We start from the raw sequence: 16,056 nt of genomic DNA, 5'->3' as shown, positions 1-16,056 counted from the left end.
CAAGAAAAATATCTGATGAAAAAGATGAAGCAATTTTTACGTGCCACCCTCCAAGTTAATTCTCTGATAGCATCTCTATAGGTATTTAACTATTCAACCCTAAATAGGGAAATAAAATTAAAATTTATGATTTTCTTCGAAATACGTGATAGCATTCTTGACGGCGTGTACAGGATGTCGTCAAATTTTCCAATTAATTACTATCTTCTATTTTTCTGACGGTGTGTCAAATATGTGATGGCCCATGAAAAACGTCGTCACATCCTTACTGGAAATTATCATAATCTGCCTCAGTTTGACAGCCTGTCCCATGTTTGATGGTGCTGGCAAAATGTCGTCACATTTCATCTCAACTCCTCAAGTTCTGTTTAAGCTTGACAGCTACTTTGACAGCCCGTCATACGACTGACGGTGCTTCAAAAATGGCGTCAGCTACAGTTTAGCTCATTTGCACTAGATTTTAGTTGATTTATTTTTCTTTTCTTTGGGTTCCTCCCCTATCACTAGTATCTGCATTAAAACAATAAAAACAATCAGAAAACAACAAAAATTGCTTAAGACTTCGCAATTATTCTAGCTTAAAAGCCTTAAATGTGTTCTCAATTGTGCACACATCAACACCCTCAACTTAAAGCAATTGTTTGTCCTCAAGCAACTAAATCTAATTAAGAAAACACATAGCACATTTAGCACGCATATCTCAACACAAAGTTATCCTTTCAATGCCAAACCAATGTGCATATCATTGAAAACAGTACTGTAATACAAAGGAATCAAGCGGCAGCATCAACCTTGGCCACAATAACTATTCAGATATCAATACCACATTATCTAAACAAGTGAGTAGCTAGTGACGATACCTGTGTGCCCTCACAACAAAGAAATCCCCCTCTCCTCATACAAGAAATCCAACCATACAAATTGGGGGTTATCACCAGACTCTCACTCTCACAAGAAAGTTCCAATCAATGTATGCTAAGTACCATAGGCTTGCCCTTATTTTCATTACCAGACCTCAGATAGGCCGGTCAGGATCACTATAGGACTTCTTTTAGGCTTGTAATGTGGTTTGGGGCTGGTATGAAATTCAAGGTTATTTAAAGTAACCCTGCCTCCTTGACACTACACTTCTATCTTGGACTCACTAATTATCCTCTTTCGTTTTTCTTCTTTTTTTGATTATCCATATTCAAGTTGGGTATTGCAACAACTCTCTCTTCTCTTCTTTTTTTTTTTGCATTATTAGCACCCAGCTTTAGTTCATTCTCTTTTATTCCACCCTTCTTTATACTCCTCATGTTACACCATGTACCCTTATGATAGCCACCCTCAACTTAGGTTGTTTGCCTAGATCAAGGTGTTCAGTGTCCAATGAAGCCTAGGGTTAAATATATTTAATATGGTATAAATATAAAGGTGAAAGGTGTCATACAAAAGAAATGGTCAAGCTAGGCTCTAAATAGGGATCAAAAGGGTATTATATATACAGGGAGGGATATTTAGGCTAAAAGTGAGTTAATCAATGACGGCCTATGATCCGGTCCTGAATCCTATCCTAAGACCATGGAAAGACTAACCAGGCAAGTTCTGGCTTTAGAATACAAAGTGAAACAAGTAATAGCTCGCACACAGCTGGCACACAAGTATCTAACATATCACCACTTATCTAGTTCATGCAATTGTTTAGTAATGATGATCAAGCAGCTATAATTAATGCCATAACAAGATTCACAATGGTCACAAGTAAATGTAATCCACACATTTTATCAAGCAATACATTGGAAGAATGGTTAAACGTTGAGCAAGACATGTCACTGCCCTTTTTTTTTACCAAAAACTCTGTTACAACAGCATAGTACTAGCCACCCTCAACTTAGAACTAAAGCAAAAACTAGCTTAAGATTTAGGGTATACATGGACTGGGTTGTTCTCAGGGATCATGGGTTTTCTCCCATGCAGTGCTTGATTTGATATCGCGGCACGACTCAAGTGTCTCGATTACCTCAGACTTCATCAAGACAGATAATGGTAATGCTTTTCACTGATTCTTCCGGGCCAATGTAAAGCTTGACCCATTGCCCATTTACCTTGAATGTACTGCCATCTTCATTTTCGAGCTCCACTACTCCAGATGAGTGGACTTGATTTACCTTAAAAGGACCTGACCACTTAGATTTCAGCTTCCCTGGGAAAAATTTGAGTCTGAAATTAAATAGAAGCACCAAGTGCCCTTTTTTGAACTCTCATTTCTCTATTTTCCAGTCATGGTACTTTTTCATCTTTTCTTTATACAAATCTGCTCATTCATATGCCCTGAGATGGAATTCATCCATCTCATTCAGTTGCCCTAGTCTTATCTCTGCTGCTTCCTTCCAATTCAAATTCAACCTATTGAGTGCCCATAAAGCTTTGTGTTCCATATCTATTGGTAAATGGCACATTTTTCCATAGACCAGCTGAAATGGTGACATTCCAATAGGTTTCTTGAAAGTAGTTCGGTATGCCCAAAAGGCATCATCTAGTTTTTGGGACCAGTCTTTTTGGATAGCATTCACCATCAATCCAATTGCTCTCTTGTGCCTTGAAATACTAAAATAAGTGTATTTTCCTATTGTTCTTCTAAATCAGCTGCAATAATAACCGGTAGTGTGGTCCTTTTTCCCTAGAAACGCGTATCATAAGTGACCAGGTAGCTTCTTCAATTCCAACACGAGAGGTTCTTCAATAGACGGCTTGGTTGGTGATGTTGGTCGATTAGCCAGGTCAAGTTCCAACTTTTTAGAAGTATAAGAATATGAGCCTAGGCCAGTTAGGGCAAAAACTATCTCTTCATACTCTTCAATGCCTTCACTATCATAGTTCATCACAACCACAGCTAAAGGCTCAATAACAAGTTGTGTAGTTCTAAGCACATCCTGTTCGTCCTCAAAATACAAATCAACTACTGAGAACAAACTCATTTCCTCATGCTGTTTCATTGATTTTCCCACATTATACCGCACAACTTCATCATTCACCGTGAAAAAAAGCTCATTCGCTATCAAATCGATCAACACACTTCCAATTGTGAGGAAAAGTCGACCCAATATTATGGTCACTTCGAAGTCCACCTTGTAGTCCAGAATGACGAAGTCTGCGGGGAATATGAAATTTGAGACCTTTACCAACACATCATACAGAATTCCAACAGGTCGCTTTACTGACCTGTCTGCCATCACGAGTCTCATGTTGGTAGGTGTGGGATTCCCCAGACCCAATTTATTATAAATATTCAATGGAATCAAGTTAACACTTGCTCCCAAATCACACAGTGCTTTAGTGAATTCCATGGTTCAAATTTTGCAGGGAATGGTGACTGCACCTAGATCTGACTTCTTCTGCATCAAGGTCCTTATGGAAATAGTGCTACAAAGTTAGAGGTCTACTTCCAGTTCAACACTCACTGCTCATTTCTTGGTAACAAGGTCTTTCATGAACTTTGCATATCCTGACATCTGCTCGAGTGCTTCGATCAAAGGCATATTTTATGTCAATTGCTTGAGCATTGCCAGGAATTTGCTGAATTTTGCATCGTCTGCCTTCTTTCTAAATCGTTGAGGAAAGGGAGGTGGTGGCCTTGGTATAGGTTTCAACACCACTTCCTCTTCCTTATCCTTGTTTGATATATCAACAGAGCTATTCGACTTCTCAGACTCCTCTAGGTATTGTTCTGTTGGTTCCTCTGTAACTTCTTTATTATTCAAAGATTTGCCCACAGAAGGGCCAAATAAAATCTTACCACTCCTAGTGGTAATCGCCAGATATGAACCATCTATCTTCTGATCCTGAACCGTTTGATTAAGTAAAGTACCACTTCTTCCTTGGCGCAGTGTTGATGAAAGTTACCTTATATGTTGCTCTAACTGTTGGATAGAAGTTAAATGTTAACTAACCAACTGACTCATAGTGGAAAATTCACTCCTCATACTAGTTAATCCTGCATTGGTAGCCTCTACTCCTTTCAATAGTTTTTTCATTGTATCATCCATAGACCACTTTCACGATTTAGCAGCTTTTTGATTTCCAGTACGAATATACAACACATTTCTGTCATTGCTGCTTCTCCAGTTTTTTTGCTCCCTGTCTCTGTGATTAGGATTGTCATACCCATTACAACCTTGATTCCTGTGGCTATTGCCTTGAAAACCCCCCTAATTAGTAAAAAAGTTGGCTTCTTCTTCAGGCTCCATATCAACCCGGTCCTGAATTATTACAGCCTTTATCTTTTTTGTCCTTCCTGATAATAAGTGCTTGGTGAGCAGGTCTATTTGAGTCTTTAGATGGGCCATATCTTGATCCTTCTCCTCATCTCTTCTACACTGTTCATCATTCATTCCAAGAGGAATAGTTGGACTTACCACCACAAAATCACTGGTATACCAAGCCCTACTTAGTTTTGTTATCCTATTCAGCATATCAACAGTATCTTAAAATGACAGAGTAACAAATGACCCACCAGCAGCGTTATCTACCACTGGCTTTGTCACAAAGTTAAAAGATCTGTACAAAGTATCCATTAAATATATATCCATCATGTTGTGGTTCAGAAACTGTGTCAGCTTCTTCTTGAACCTCTCCCAAATTTCATGTAAAGCCTCATTCAAGACCTGTCTAAAATTATTAATCTCATCCCTCAACTGTACCTTCTTAGACAGCGGAAAGAAACTTTCTAGGAAAGCTCCTCTCAACTACCTCCAATTGGTTATAGAGTCAGGATTCAAGTCATTTAGCCATAATGTTGCTTCTCCAGATAGAGACAGTGGGAACAGCCTCAACCGGATAGTGCTTTAGCTTACCCCTGGGTTATTAAAGAATTTGGAAATAGAAACAAAATTTAACAGATACGAGTTGGGGACATCCCCACGAAGGCCTCCAAATAACCCCTTCAGATTCAGGAGTTGGATCATAGTACTTGTAATATTGAACTTTGCTCTAGGTGCCAACAGAGGGGGAATGATTGCACCCGTTGCACCTGCTCCATCCAAATCATCATCATCATCAACCTCATACCGCAGCGGTTGTTCTTCCATTCTGCTTATGCAATGGGATTCCGGGTTTAGTAGTGCTTGGATTAACCTATAAAGATCCTACAAATAAATAAAAACAACAATCGAACGTAAATCTAGAAAACTTAACTATCAGCAAATTTTCACACATAAACCTTCAGTCCACAACTGTATTCCTCAGAAATAGGGCCATTTTTGATAATGTTCAAACTACACTCTTAAATGGGTGTAAGAGATCATTGTCAATATAAAACCCAACTAGTTTGGGGTCAAATCCCACAGGGAATAGTGTGAACTTCGATTTGTTTACGAAATGCCTAAATGGTAGTTTACTATTTCTGAAAATAGGAGTTTAAGTTTCACAGAGAGTCAATTGTCACTTTTAATATTTTAGTGTTTGTAACCAAGAGAAATAGGAGACTAGAGTTATGTTCACCATAGTTTTTGGGAATTGACAGATACTAGGTAATGCTTTAGACTCTTGAAGTAAGTAGAAACAGCAGAATATTCCTGATGATGATACTATCTGACTTATCTCTTGACCTCACTAGATAATTTATTATCTAATTCTCTTAAACTTAGATAACCTATCTATTTCCAATAGGATTTTGTCTCAGGTAGATTAATCCATTTACAGCATCACTCATTAAACAGAAGGTTGGTAGCTTTCGAGTCCCTGCTGATAATTCACGTCCTCTAGTTTATTTCTCTATTAAAATAAAATATGCCTAAGGCATAACCTATTGTTTGCAACCAATAGATTCAAGTTAAAGCAATAGAATTTCAAGATGTCCTACTACTCTTTGAATCCTTTAAATACCTAGCATCATATCAAACCATAATCCATAGATCCCATAACTATGGCTAATAGAATTGGCCGCTCATGATTTGATAAATAAAATACCAAATTGAATTCATGATAATATGGATAAACTTTATGATGGATGAAATCCAATAAGTATTTCTTTAATTCAATCATAAGATAGAAACCCATAATAGTTGATAAGTGTTTTACAAGAAAACAAGTAAAATATCTGATGAAAAAGATGAAGCAATTTTTATATGCCACCCTCCGAGTTAATCCTCTAATAGTTTCTCTACAGGTCTTTAAATATTCAACCCTAAATAAGGAAATAAAATTAAAATTTATGATTTTCTTCGGAATAGGTGACAGCATTCTTGACGGCGTGTGCAGGATGTCGTCAAAGTTTCCAGTGAATTACTATCTTCTGATTTTTCTGAAGGCAAATCTGATGGCGTTTCAAATATGTGACGACCCTTGAAAAATATCGTCACATCCTTACTGGAAATCAGCATAATCTACCTCAAGTTGACGGCCACTTTGACAGCATGTCCCATGTTTGACAGCTCTGGCGAAACGTCGTCACATTTTATCTCAACTCCTTAAGTTCTGTCTAAGCTTGAAGGCTACTTTGAAAGCCCATCATATGTCTGACGGCACTTTAGAAATGGTGTCAGCTACACTTTAGCTTATTTACACCAGATTTCAGTTGATTTAGTTTTCTTTTCTTTGGGTTTCTCCCCTATCACTACTATCTGCATTAAAACAATAAAAACAATCAAAAAATAACAAAAGTTTCTAAAGACTTTGCAATTATTTTAGGTTAAAGGCCTTAAATGTGTTCGCAATTGCGCACACATCAATAGGGGTACTCAGTTTACTCTCACTTTTGGAAAGCCTTTTGGAAAGGTCTTGGTACCCAAGTTCATCTCAATTTAGCTTTTCATCCACAGACAAATGGTCAGGCAGAGAGGACCATTCAAACCTTAGAGGATATATTAAGGGCATGTGTTCTTGCCTTCAAAGGAAGTTTGGGTGACCATTTACCATTATTCGAGTTTTACTACAATAACAATTACTATTCTAGTATTCAAATGGCCCCATTTGAAGCTCTTTATAGATAGAGGTATAGTTCACCAGTCGGTTGGTTCGAAGTGGGTGAGGCCGCTTTGATTGGGTCAGATATGGTGTTTGAATCTATGGAGAAAGTTTAGTTGATTTGATAGAGAATAAAAGTAGCTCAGAGTCATCAGAAATCTTATACAGGCGTAAGAATAGGAGATCTTGAGTTTGAAGTAGATGATCTTGTGTATTTGAAGGTTTCACCTATGAAAGGGGTGAAGAGATTTGACAACAAAGGGAAGCTTAGTCCCTAATATGTAGGTCCCTATCGGATTTTGAGTCATGTTAGGAAGACAGCATATGAGCTTGAGCTACCTGCAAACTTGTCAACAGTTCATCCAGTGTTTCGTGTGTCCTTATTTAAGAAATGCATGAATGATTCAGCTGTTATAGTTCCTCTATAAAGAACAGATATTCAGAATAACCTTTCTTACGAAGAATTTTTAGTAGCAATTTTTGATCATCAGATTCGTAAACTAAGGAACAAAGATGTTCCCGTGGTCAAAGTACAGTGGCAAAATTAGTCTGTTGAGGGTGCTACTTAGTAAGAAAAATTATACATGTATACCAAGTATCCTCATCTCTTCTCCACAAACTCAGATTCAGCCAAAGGTAACAGTCTTCCTTAATTCAGTTTTTTCCAATCTCAGATTTTTCCATATAGTTATCTTTATGTAAATTCATGCATTCGCAAATTAGTTTAGTCGATCAGTATGTTTTAGATTTTTTCATAGAGCTTTTTTCAGTTGTGCATGCCAGCATATAGCCTCATCCCCTCGGTATCTTTAGTTTAACTAGTCTCACTCGAGGACAAATATTCCCAAGGGGGAGATAATGTAATAATCCGTACTTTTTCCTAGATCAGTTTATCTCCTAGAATGTCAAGGGTTATCTTTAAAAATGCATATCTCTTTATACATGTAGAAGTTTTAAACTCTAGACCCACCAATGTATAGATAATTGGCTCATCTTTCCAACGATACTAATTTCACCTTAATTCTATATTCGGTTAAGAAATTAGGGTATTTTTAGTAAAATAGTATGGCATTTCGATAGGCACCACACTGCAGTAAAGTATAGAATCACAAATGTTTGCTTCCAGTGAAGTACCGCATTTGGCTCGTGTCACGGTGAGGTCCCAGTTCCTGTTTGTCAATTTCAAGAAGCTCACCGCGATGATACCACGTTCCAGTGAAGGCCTAAATGGTATTTGTCAATTTCCAGTGGGTTACTACGATAGCTCCGCATCGCGGTGAAGTTCTAGTTCGCAATAGTCCCTTTTCCAGTAAGCCACCGTGATAGTGGTGCATCGCGGTAGGGCCCAAAATCGGCTTCCAGTTTTCCAAAGTTGATTTTTAAAGGGGTAGTTTGGTCTTTTCCCAAGCCTCAATTCGTGAATAACACTAAATTAATCCTATTCTGACCATTATATGCTTACTTTTCATTAAATTTCTCTCAAAGAAACCCTAGAACATCAAAAATTAATTCCCAAAAAATCCAAATTCCACCATTCTTTCTCCAAGGAAACTCAAAATACAAGGTTTCCAATTTAAGATAATCAAGAATCCTGCTTCAAGAGCACAAATAGGAATCCAAAATCAAGTGTTCTCATCAAGTGTACCAATTATGGAATGTAGAGTTTTCAACAAGGATAACTCCTTCATTCTTGTGCCTAAAACTAGTTTTAATTAAAAGTAACATGAGTTTCAAATTAGGGCTTAGACCCCCTATTGTTATTTGCATGATTATGAGATTTCAACTTATTTAGATGTTGAATTGCATGTCTACTATTGTATTTTCATACGTGTTGTAGAAATTTCCAGATTTAGACTTGAATTATCAATATTTTCATTACTTGGCATGAGTTTTATGATGATTTGACATGAAATAGATGCATCCGCTACTAGCCCTAGTTTGAATGATGTTATTTCAAGAAGATTACGCTTTTAAGTATCCCATGATTTGTTATATTCATATTTGAACACTTAGATAGCATGATTTAACTATGAAATACAAGTATATCTTTTAGAAACTAAATTTTATGACTCACTATATCTATGAAACATATTTTTCTATTCATGATTATGATTTTCAATTTTCAGATATTCCAGCTTATGTGAGCCATCTACATTTAGCATGTATTCTTTTACAAATTTATAATAATATTGAGAAATTGATTTACTTATGTATTCACCCACATATTCTCATTACAACCCATAAGTAATGACCAACATATATGTCGATATGATACGTTGTCTGTTAATGTAGGTTCAGGTGCTCAGTTTCAACAGCGTAAGTGATTTCGAGCATCTTCATCTATATCCCAGCAGTTGGTGAGTCCTCATAGTTTGGGGACTTAGCCATTCAGTTTTTGAGATTATTAGTATAGATGATTTAGTATTTTAGGTAGTTCGGGTCAGCTAGGAGTTTGTCCCAGTGGCTCTCTAGCATTAGTAGTAGAGGCTTGTCAGACTGCTAGAAATGCTTCAGATTTTTAGTATTGATTGATCAGATTCTTGTGTTAGTATTTTCAAATATTATATTCAGACACTTTTAGCTTAGCTCATATAGAATTTTGTATTTTAGCTTGATTATATATCTCCATACTTCCCTATTATGAGTTTTAGATTTAGTTGATAGCTTACAGGGTTAGCTTAAGGCTACTCGTAGTCTTGAGCACCGTGTGTTTTCTTAGGACTTATTTTTGAGACTTTACAGACCCTAAACAGTCTAGAACATGACATTAATGCCCTAATAGCCTAATTAATCATTATTTTATTCAATTCCCTCAAATCAAGAACATTCTCTCTCAAATAGAAAACCATAGCCTTCAAGATTCAAGGTCGATTCCCAGGAAACTTCAAGAATTCAACTACTTAAGTATGTTAGGTGTTCATCCACGGGTTTCCTTCCACCCTTGGAGTTCAAGAACCCTTTTTAAAACTACAAGCTTTTAGATTCATGATTTATATGAGCAAATTGGGTTGTATTAATGTTTGTGTTTTTGTATAGGTTTTCAATTCAAGATTTAATTATAAGTTTACAAAACATAAGATAGCATGTATGTTGATTAATGTAATTCCCATGCAAAAATCCTAGAAATTGCAAGTTTAACTTGTATTCATGATGCTTATGTGCTATTCATTATTATGTGCATTAATTATGCTCCCCAAGTGTTTGACAAAATATCTCAGTAATTGAATTGTGGACAATTAACTATTGTTATGCTTTCAAGATTTGTTATGTTTTATCTAATATGCAATCGAGACCTGGGGGTATTTATAACACAAAATATAGTTATTAACTTAGTTGCAGTAGTTATAGGCTAGTCCCAATAAAGTTTAAGAGCAGTAGTACTCTGTCAATTAACAGAACTCAGTGAACTCAGTCCAGTATAGTCAGTCAACACGATCAATGTCAGTTCAATCAAGCCTAGTATAGTCTAGTAATTAGTTCAATGTTGATTCAGTTGGGAGTACGATTCAGCACCGAGTGAATCCAGGGATGGGGGCAGTCCTACCATAGAGGGTTTAATCCTTAGGAGCAGTACCTGCATTACAAAACTACGTAGCTAGCATAGGGTAAGTCGTCCTCCTACCATACTAAGGTTGTCACAATTATATATATACTTCATGAGTCTTCCTGCTAGATTAGGGTTGACCTAGCATTGTTAGTATCCCATGTCAAGGTTTTAACACCCTTCCAACTGGGGTCACAGGTTGGACCCCAAATCAGTCTATATCGGGGTATGTTAGTTAGATGAATACTCCAATAGTTACAGTTTTAGTCTCAGTATTCAGTAAAGAACTTAGACAGTTCAATAGAAGCATGGCTATCAGTTATTAGTTACTCAGCCATCAGAATTAAGTACTCAGTTTCGGTATAATCTCATATATATGATGTATATCTATATGCGCAGTATAGCATGTTCAGTATGTTCAGTAGATATAGTTTTGCATGTTCTCTCATCCAGTTACTTTATGATGTTCATTCAGTCAGTTATCAGCTAATGCATATGAACTCATGTATATCAGCCTTACCTCACTTAGCATACCAATATATTACACGTACTGACACATACTTTTTCTTTATACTATGATGTCTCATATCATAGGTTCAGATGCTTAGGTTCCTATCTGTACTTAGCAGCTCAGGCTATCAGCAGTAGTTATAGTGGTGAGTCCTCATATTTTGAGGATAGATTTTACTTCTTTCAATATTTTAGCAGTTCAGTAGTTATTTCAGTTGGAGTTAGTTGGGGATTTATCCCATCAACTCTATATTCAAACAGTTAGAGGCTTTCATACTAGCATAGACAGTTATTCAATTTTTGGATGTTATTAACAGTGATACTCAGTTACTATTATTTTAGTATTTTGAGAACCTTATGGCATTTTTAGATTTCTTCCGCATATATATTTCAGTATTGTATTCAGTGCTTATAGCAAGTACCAGTCATAGGTTAGCTTATGGTCCTTCAGGGTAGTAAGTACTGTGTGACACACAGGGTGCATTCTCAGGGTGTTACAAACTTAGTATCAGAGCCTAAGGTTCTAAAAAGTCCTAGGGAGTCTGAAAGCCACGTCAAGTAGAGTCTTGTGCATGGTGTGTAGTGTGCCACACATATGGATAAGAGGTTATGAGGCATTTTAGGAAAAAAATTCCCTTCTTTTAGTATTCATATCATGCGAGTGAGCATGATTTCAAGTTAAACTCTCTTTCTAATCTAATTTTCCTTCTGTTTACAGAACATGCGTCCAAAAAAGACCAACAAAAGAAAAACTAGAAACCATCCAGCACCTCCATCCGTTCAAGAAGATCCCTTGAATAAGTACATTTCTTATGCAGAATTTAGAGCATCTTTCACCACTTTAGCCCATAATGTGGAATCTCAGAATGAATGTCCAGCCATTGTTTAGGCTAACCTAGTGTCTAATAATATTGCTGCTAGAATTTGGCACTTCACCCAAATGAACCTTCCTTCATTTTCAGGGTCTAAACCTAAAGAGGACCCACAGGAATTCCTTGACATGGTGCAGAAGGTAACAGACATTATGGGGGTAACCGCTAGTAAGAGTGCTAAGTTAGCTTCCTATTAGTTGCAAGACGTGGATCATACATGGTTTAAGAAGTAAAAAGTAGATAGGGGCATAGATGCAGGGCCTATAGAATGGGAGGAGTTCACTACTGCCTTTCTAGATAGGTTCTTCCCATTGGAGTTGAGGGAAGCTAAGGCTTTAGAGTTCATTATTTTGAAATAGGGCAGCATGATAGTGAAGGAGTATTCTCTTAAGTTTACTCAGTTGGACAGGTATGCTCCCCATGTGGTAGATGAAAATAGGTCTAAGATGAGCAAGTTTGTGTATGGTGTGTCTGATAGTGTTGTCACGGAGTGTAGGACCAAAATGCTAATAAGGAGATAAACTTGGATAGGTTGATGGTCCATGCTCAATAGATAGAGGAATAGAAGACTAAGGAGAAAGAGAGGGAAAATAAAAGGGCTTAAATAGGTAGATTTAACTTTATCAGCATAAGTTACAGAGTGGTAATCATCCTCAGTTCTGCCCAAAATCTTTTGTTCCAGCTTTATTCTCAGCCAGTCTTCAGTGGTGAGATTCAAAGATAGTAATAAGGATAGAGCGCCATGGTCTAAATCTTAGGGTAGTGTTAGCAATGCTTGAATAAATCCTCTCGCTAAAAATATGGCAAAAATCATCAGGGTGTCTGAAGTGCTGGAAGCAACGTATGTTTCGAGTGTGGTAAACCAGGTCATAGAATCAGAGAGTGTCCTCAAGTGGGTTCACAAAGTCACTATAATTATCCCTTAACTCAGTTCGGTCACCTGTCTGAGTAAGGTACCATTTCTAGTGCCACTAGGGGCAATGCCCAAACATTCTCTATGCACTCAAGTCCCGAAAGGATCAAGAAAGTTCCCCTGATATGGTCACTAGTACGTTACAAGTTTACCATTTACATATTTATGCTTTGTTAGATCCAGGAGATTCTCTATCTTTTCTAACCCATTATATTGCCATTAACTTTAGAGTTTGTATCAAAATCCTAACAGAACCTTTCCCAGTCTCTACCTCAGTGGGTAAGTCTATCATAGCACAGTGGGTCTACAGGAACTTTCTGGTTATCGTGTCTCAGGAAGTAACTTTAGCAGACTTAGTAGAGTTAGAGATGATGGATTTTGACGTCATTCTCGGTATGGATTATCTCCATTCATGCTATACTTTAGTTGATTGTAGAAATAGATTTGTCTATTATAAGTTCCCAAATGAACCTGGCCTAGAATGGAGGGGTAGTACCATAGCAATTAAGGGTCAACTTATTTCATATGCTAGAGCGAGAAAAATGATATCCAAGGGGTGTGTCTATCATTTGGTTTGAGTCAAAGACTCTAGTTCCAAGACTTAGTTCCAATTACAAGTGAATTTCAAGATGTATTTCCCAAAGATCTCCCTAGAGTTTCTCCCGAAAGGGAAATTGACTTTGAAATAGACCTTCTTATTGATACTCATTCTATCTCTATTACTCCATACAGAAAGGCTCCAGCTAAACTTAAAGAGTTGAAAGAATATTTGAAAGACCTCTTACACAAAGGGTTCATCAGGCCCAGCATATCCCCTTGGGGTGCACCACTTCTATTCGTGTGAAATAAAGACGGTTCTCTTAGAATATGTATAAACTACCATCAGTTGAACAAAGTCACAGTCAATAATAAATATCCACTTCCTATAATTGATGACTTATTTAATGAACTTCAGGGTGCCAGTTAATTTTCTAAGATAGACCTCATATCAGGCTATCATCAGCTTAGATTCAGATAATATGACATTCCAAAAATAGCTTTCAGAACCCCGTATGGTCACTTCGAGTTTCTAGTCATGTCATTTGTTCTTACTAATGTCCCAGCAGCTTTCATGGGCTTGATGAACCACGTGTTCAAGCAGTACTTAGAAATGTTCATCATAGTCTCATTGATGACATTCTTGTCTACCCTCGCAGTAAAAATGACCATGCAGACCACCTTAGAATAGTATTGCAGACTCTTAGAGCCCATCAGTTGTTCCATAAATTCAGTAAGTGTAAATTTTGACTAAGATCAGTAGCTTTCCTTGTCCATATTATTTCTGGTGATGGCATTAGAGTCAATCCTGATGTGTGAGCAAAAGCTAACACATTTAATGCTTTTTAGCTCAAAATAATTATAAATTCTGAAGCAAATCCTGTTGTTTTTGTGTGTTTGCTAATGATATTATAGTAAAAGGCTGAAGGAATGGAAATAAATAATAATGGAGAAAAAGAGTTGAAAATCTGAGCAAAAGAGAAAAAAACATGGTTGATGACATCTGTGATAAGTTGTCAGCCTTGTGATAGCCTATCAGAAGCAACGTCAGCCTTAACTAGGGAATTAGAGCTGAGAAACAGTTTTGACGACGTCTGTGAAGTGGATTTTCTTCAACACTTATCAACTATTTGTGGATTCCTATTTTGGGATAAAATTGAAGAAACTACTTGTTGCTTTTCATCCATTCGTAAGTTTATCCTTATGATGATAAATTCAAATTTGTATTTTGTTCATCAAATCACGAGTGGATAATTCCATTAGTCGGAGTTATAGGATCTATGGACTAGGGTTTGATAGGTTACTAGGTATTTAATGGATTCAAAGAGTAGTAGGACATCTTGAAATTCTATTGTTTTAACTGAAATCTACTGGTTGCAAACATTAGGTTATCCCTTAGTTTTTATTTCCTTCTAATGGAGAAATAGACTAGAGGTCGTGAATTATCGACAGGGACTCAAAAGCTACCAACCTTCTGTTTAATGATCAATGCCATAACTGGATTGATCTACCTGAGATAAAATCCTATTGGAATTCGATAAGTTATCTAAGTATGAGAGAATTAGATAATAAATTGTCTGGTGAGGTCGAGAGATAAGTCAAACAGTATCGTCGTCAGGTATATTCTACTATTTCTACTTATTTCAAGAATCCCAAGAATTACCTAGTATCTGTCAATTCCCAAAACCCATGGTGAACATAACTCTGGTTTCCCATTTAGACTAATTTCAAACACTAAAATATTGAAAGTGACAATTAACTCTCTGTGAACCTTAAACCACCATTTTCAGAAACATTAAACTACCAGTAAAGTATTTCATAAACAAATTAAAGTTTTCACCATATTCCTTGTGGGATTTGTCCCCAACCTAATTGGGTTTTGTATTGACAGTGAACGCTTACACCCATTCAAGAGTGTAATTTTATCGTTATCAAAAATGGAACCGTTGTCGGGGAATACGATTGTAGACTAAAAGTTTGTGTGAAAAAATTTACTGATAGTTAAGTTTTCTAGATTTAAGTTCGGTTGTTGTTTTTGTTTATTTGTAGGATCTTCATAGGTTACGCCAAGCACTACTCAATCTGGAACCACACAATATAAGAAGAATGGCAGAACAACCGTTGTGGTATGAGGTTGATTATGATGACGACGTAGATGAAGCAGTTGCAATAGGTGAGATCATTCCCCCTCCGTTGGCTCCTGGATAAAAGTTCAATATTACAAGTACGATGATCCAACTCCTGAATCTAAAGGGGTTGTTTGGAGGCCTTCCTAGGGATGACTCCAACCTGCATCTGGTGAATTTTGTCACCTTTTGTAAATCTTTTAATAACCTAGGGGTAAGCCAAAGCACTATCCGATTGAGGTTGTTCCCATTTTCTCTGTGTGAGAGGCAATATATGCCTGAATGAGTTGACACCTGACTCTATAACAAACTTGAGGAGCTGAGAGAAGCTTTCCTAGAAAGGTTCTTTCTGCCATCCTGGAGGGTACAGTTGAGGGATGAGATCAACAATTTTAGACAACTCCTGAATGAGGCTTTACATAAAAATTGGGAGAGGTTTAAGAAGCAGTTAAAATAGTGTCCGAATAATAGCATGATGGATATACCTTTGATGGAGACCCTGTACAGAGTTTTTAACTCTGTGACAAAGCCAATAGGACATAACATTGCTGGTAGGTCATTTGTTGCTCTGTCATTTAAAGATGTTGCTGATATGCTGAATTGGATGAC

The 16,056-nt window shown here is 37.0% G+C and overlaps 1 protein-coding gene across 1 annotated transcript; it reads right to left on the bottom strand.

The window, feature by feature from the left end:
- Positions 1–2,675: 2,675 nt before the first annotated feature.
- On the bottom strand, positions 2,676–3,329 carry LOC124898598. The gene has a single exon (XM_047412233.1). The coding sequence runs from the start codon at positions 3,327–3,329 to the stop codon at positions 2,676–2,678; it is 654 nt and encodes a 217-aa protein (XP_047268189.1).
- Positions 3,330–16,056: the final 12,727 nt, after the last annotated feature.

This window comes from Capsicum annuum, chromosome 5, assembly GCF_002878395.1.
Source record: "Capsicum annuum cultivar UCD-10X-F1 chromosome 5, UCD10Xv1.1, whole genome shotgun sequence".
Classification (NCBI taxonomy): Eukaryota; Viridiplantae; Streptophyta; class Magnoliopsida; order Solanales; family Solanaceae; genus Capsicum; species Capsicum annuum.
Note: the sequence above shows the minus strand (reverse complement) of the source record. Positions and strands in the feature narration are given on the sequence as shown.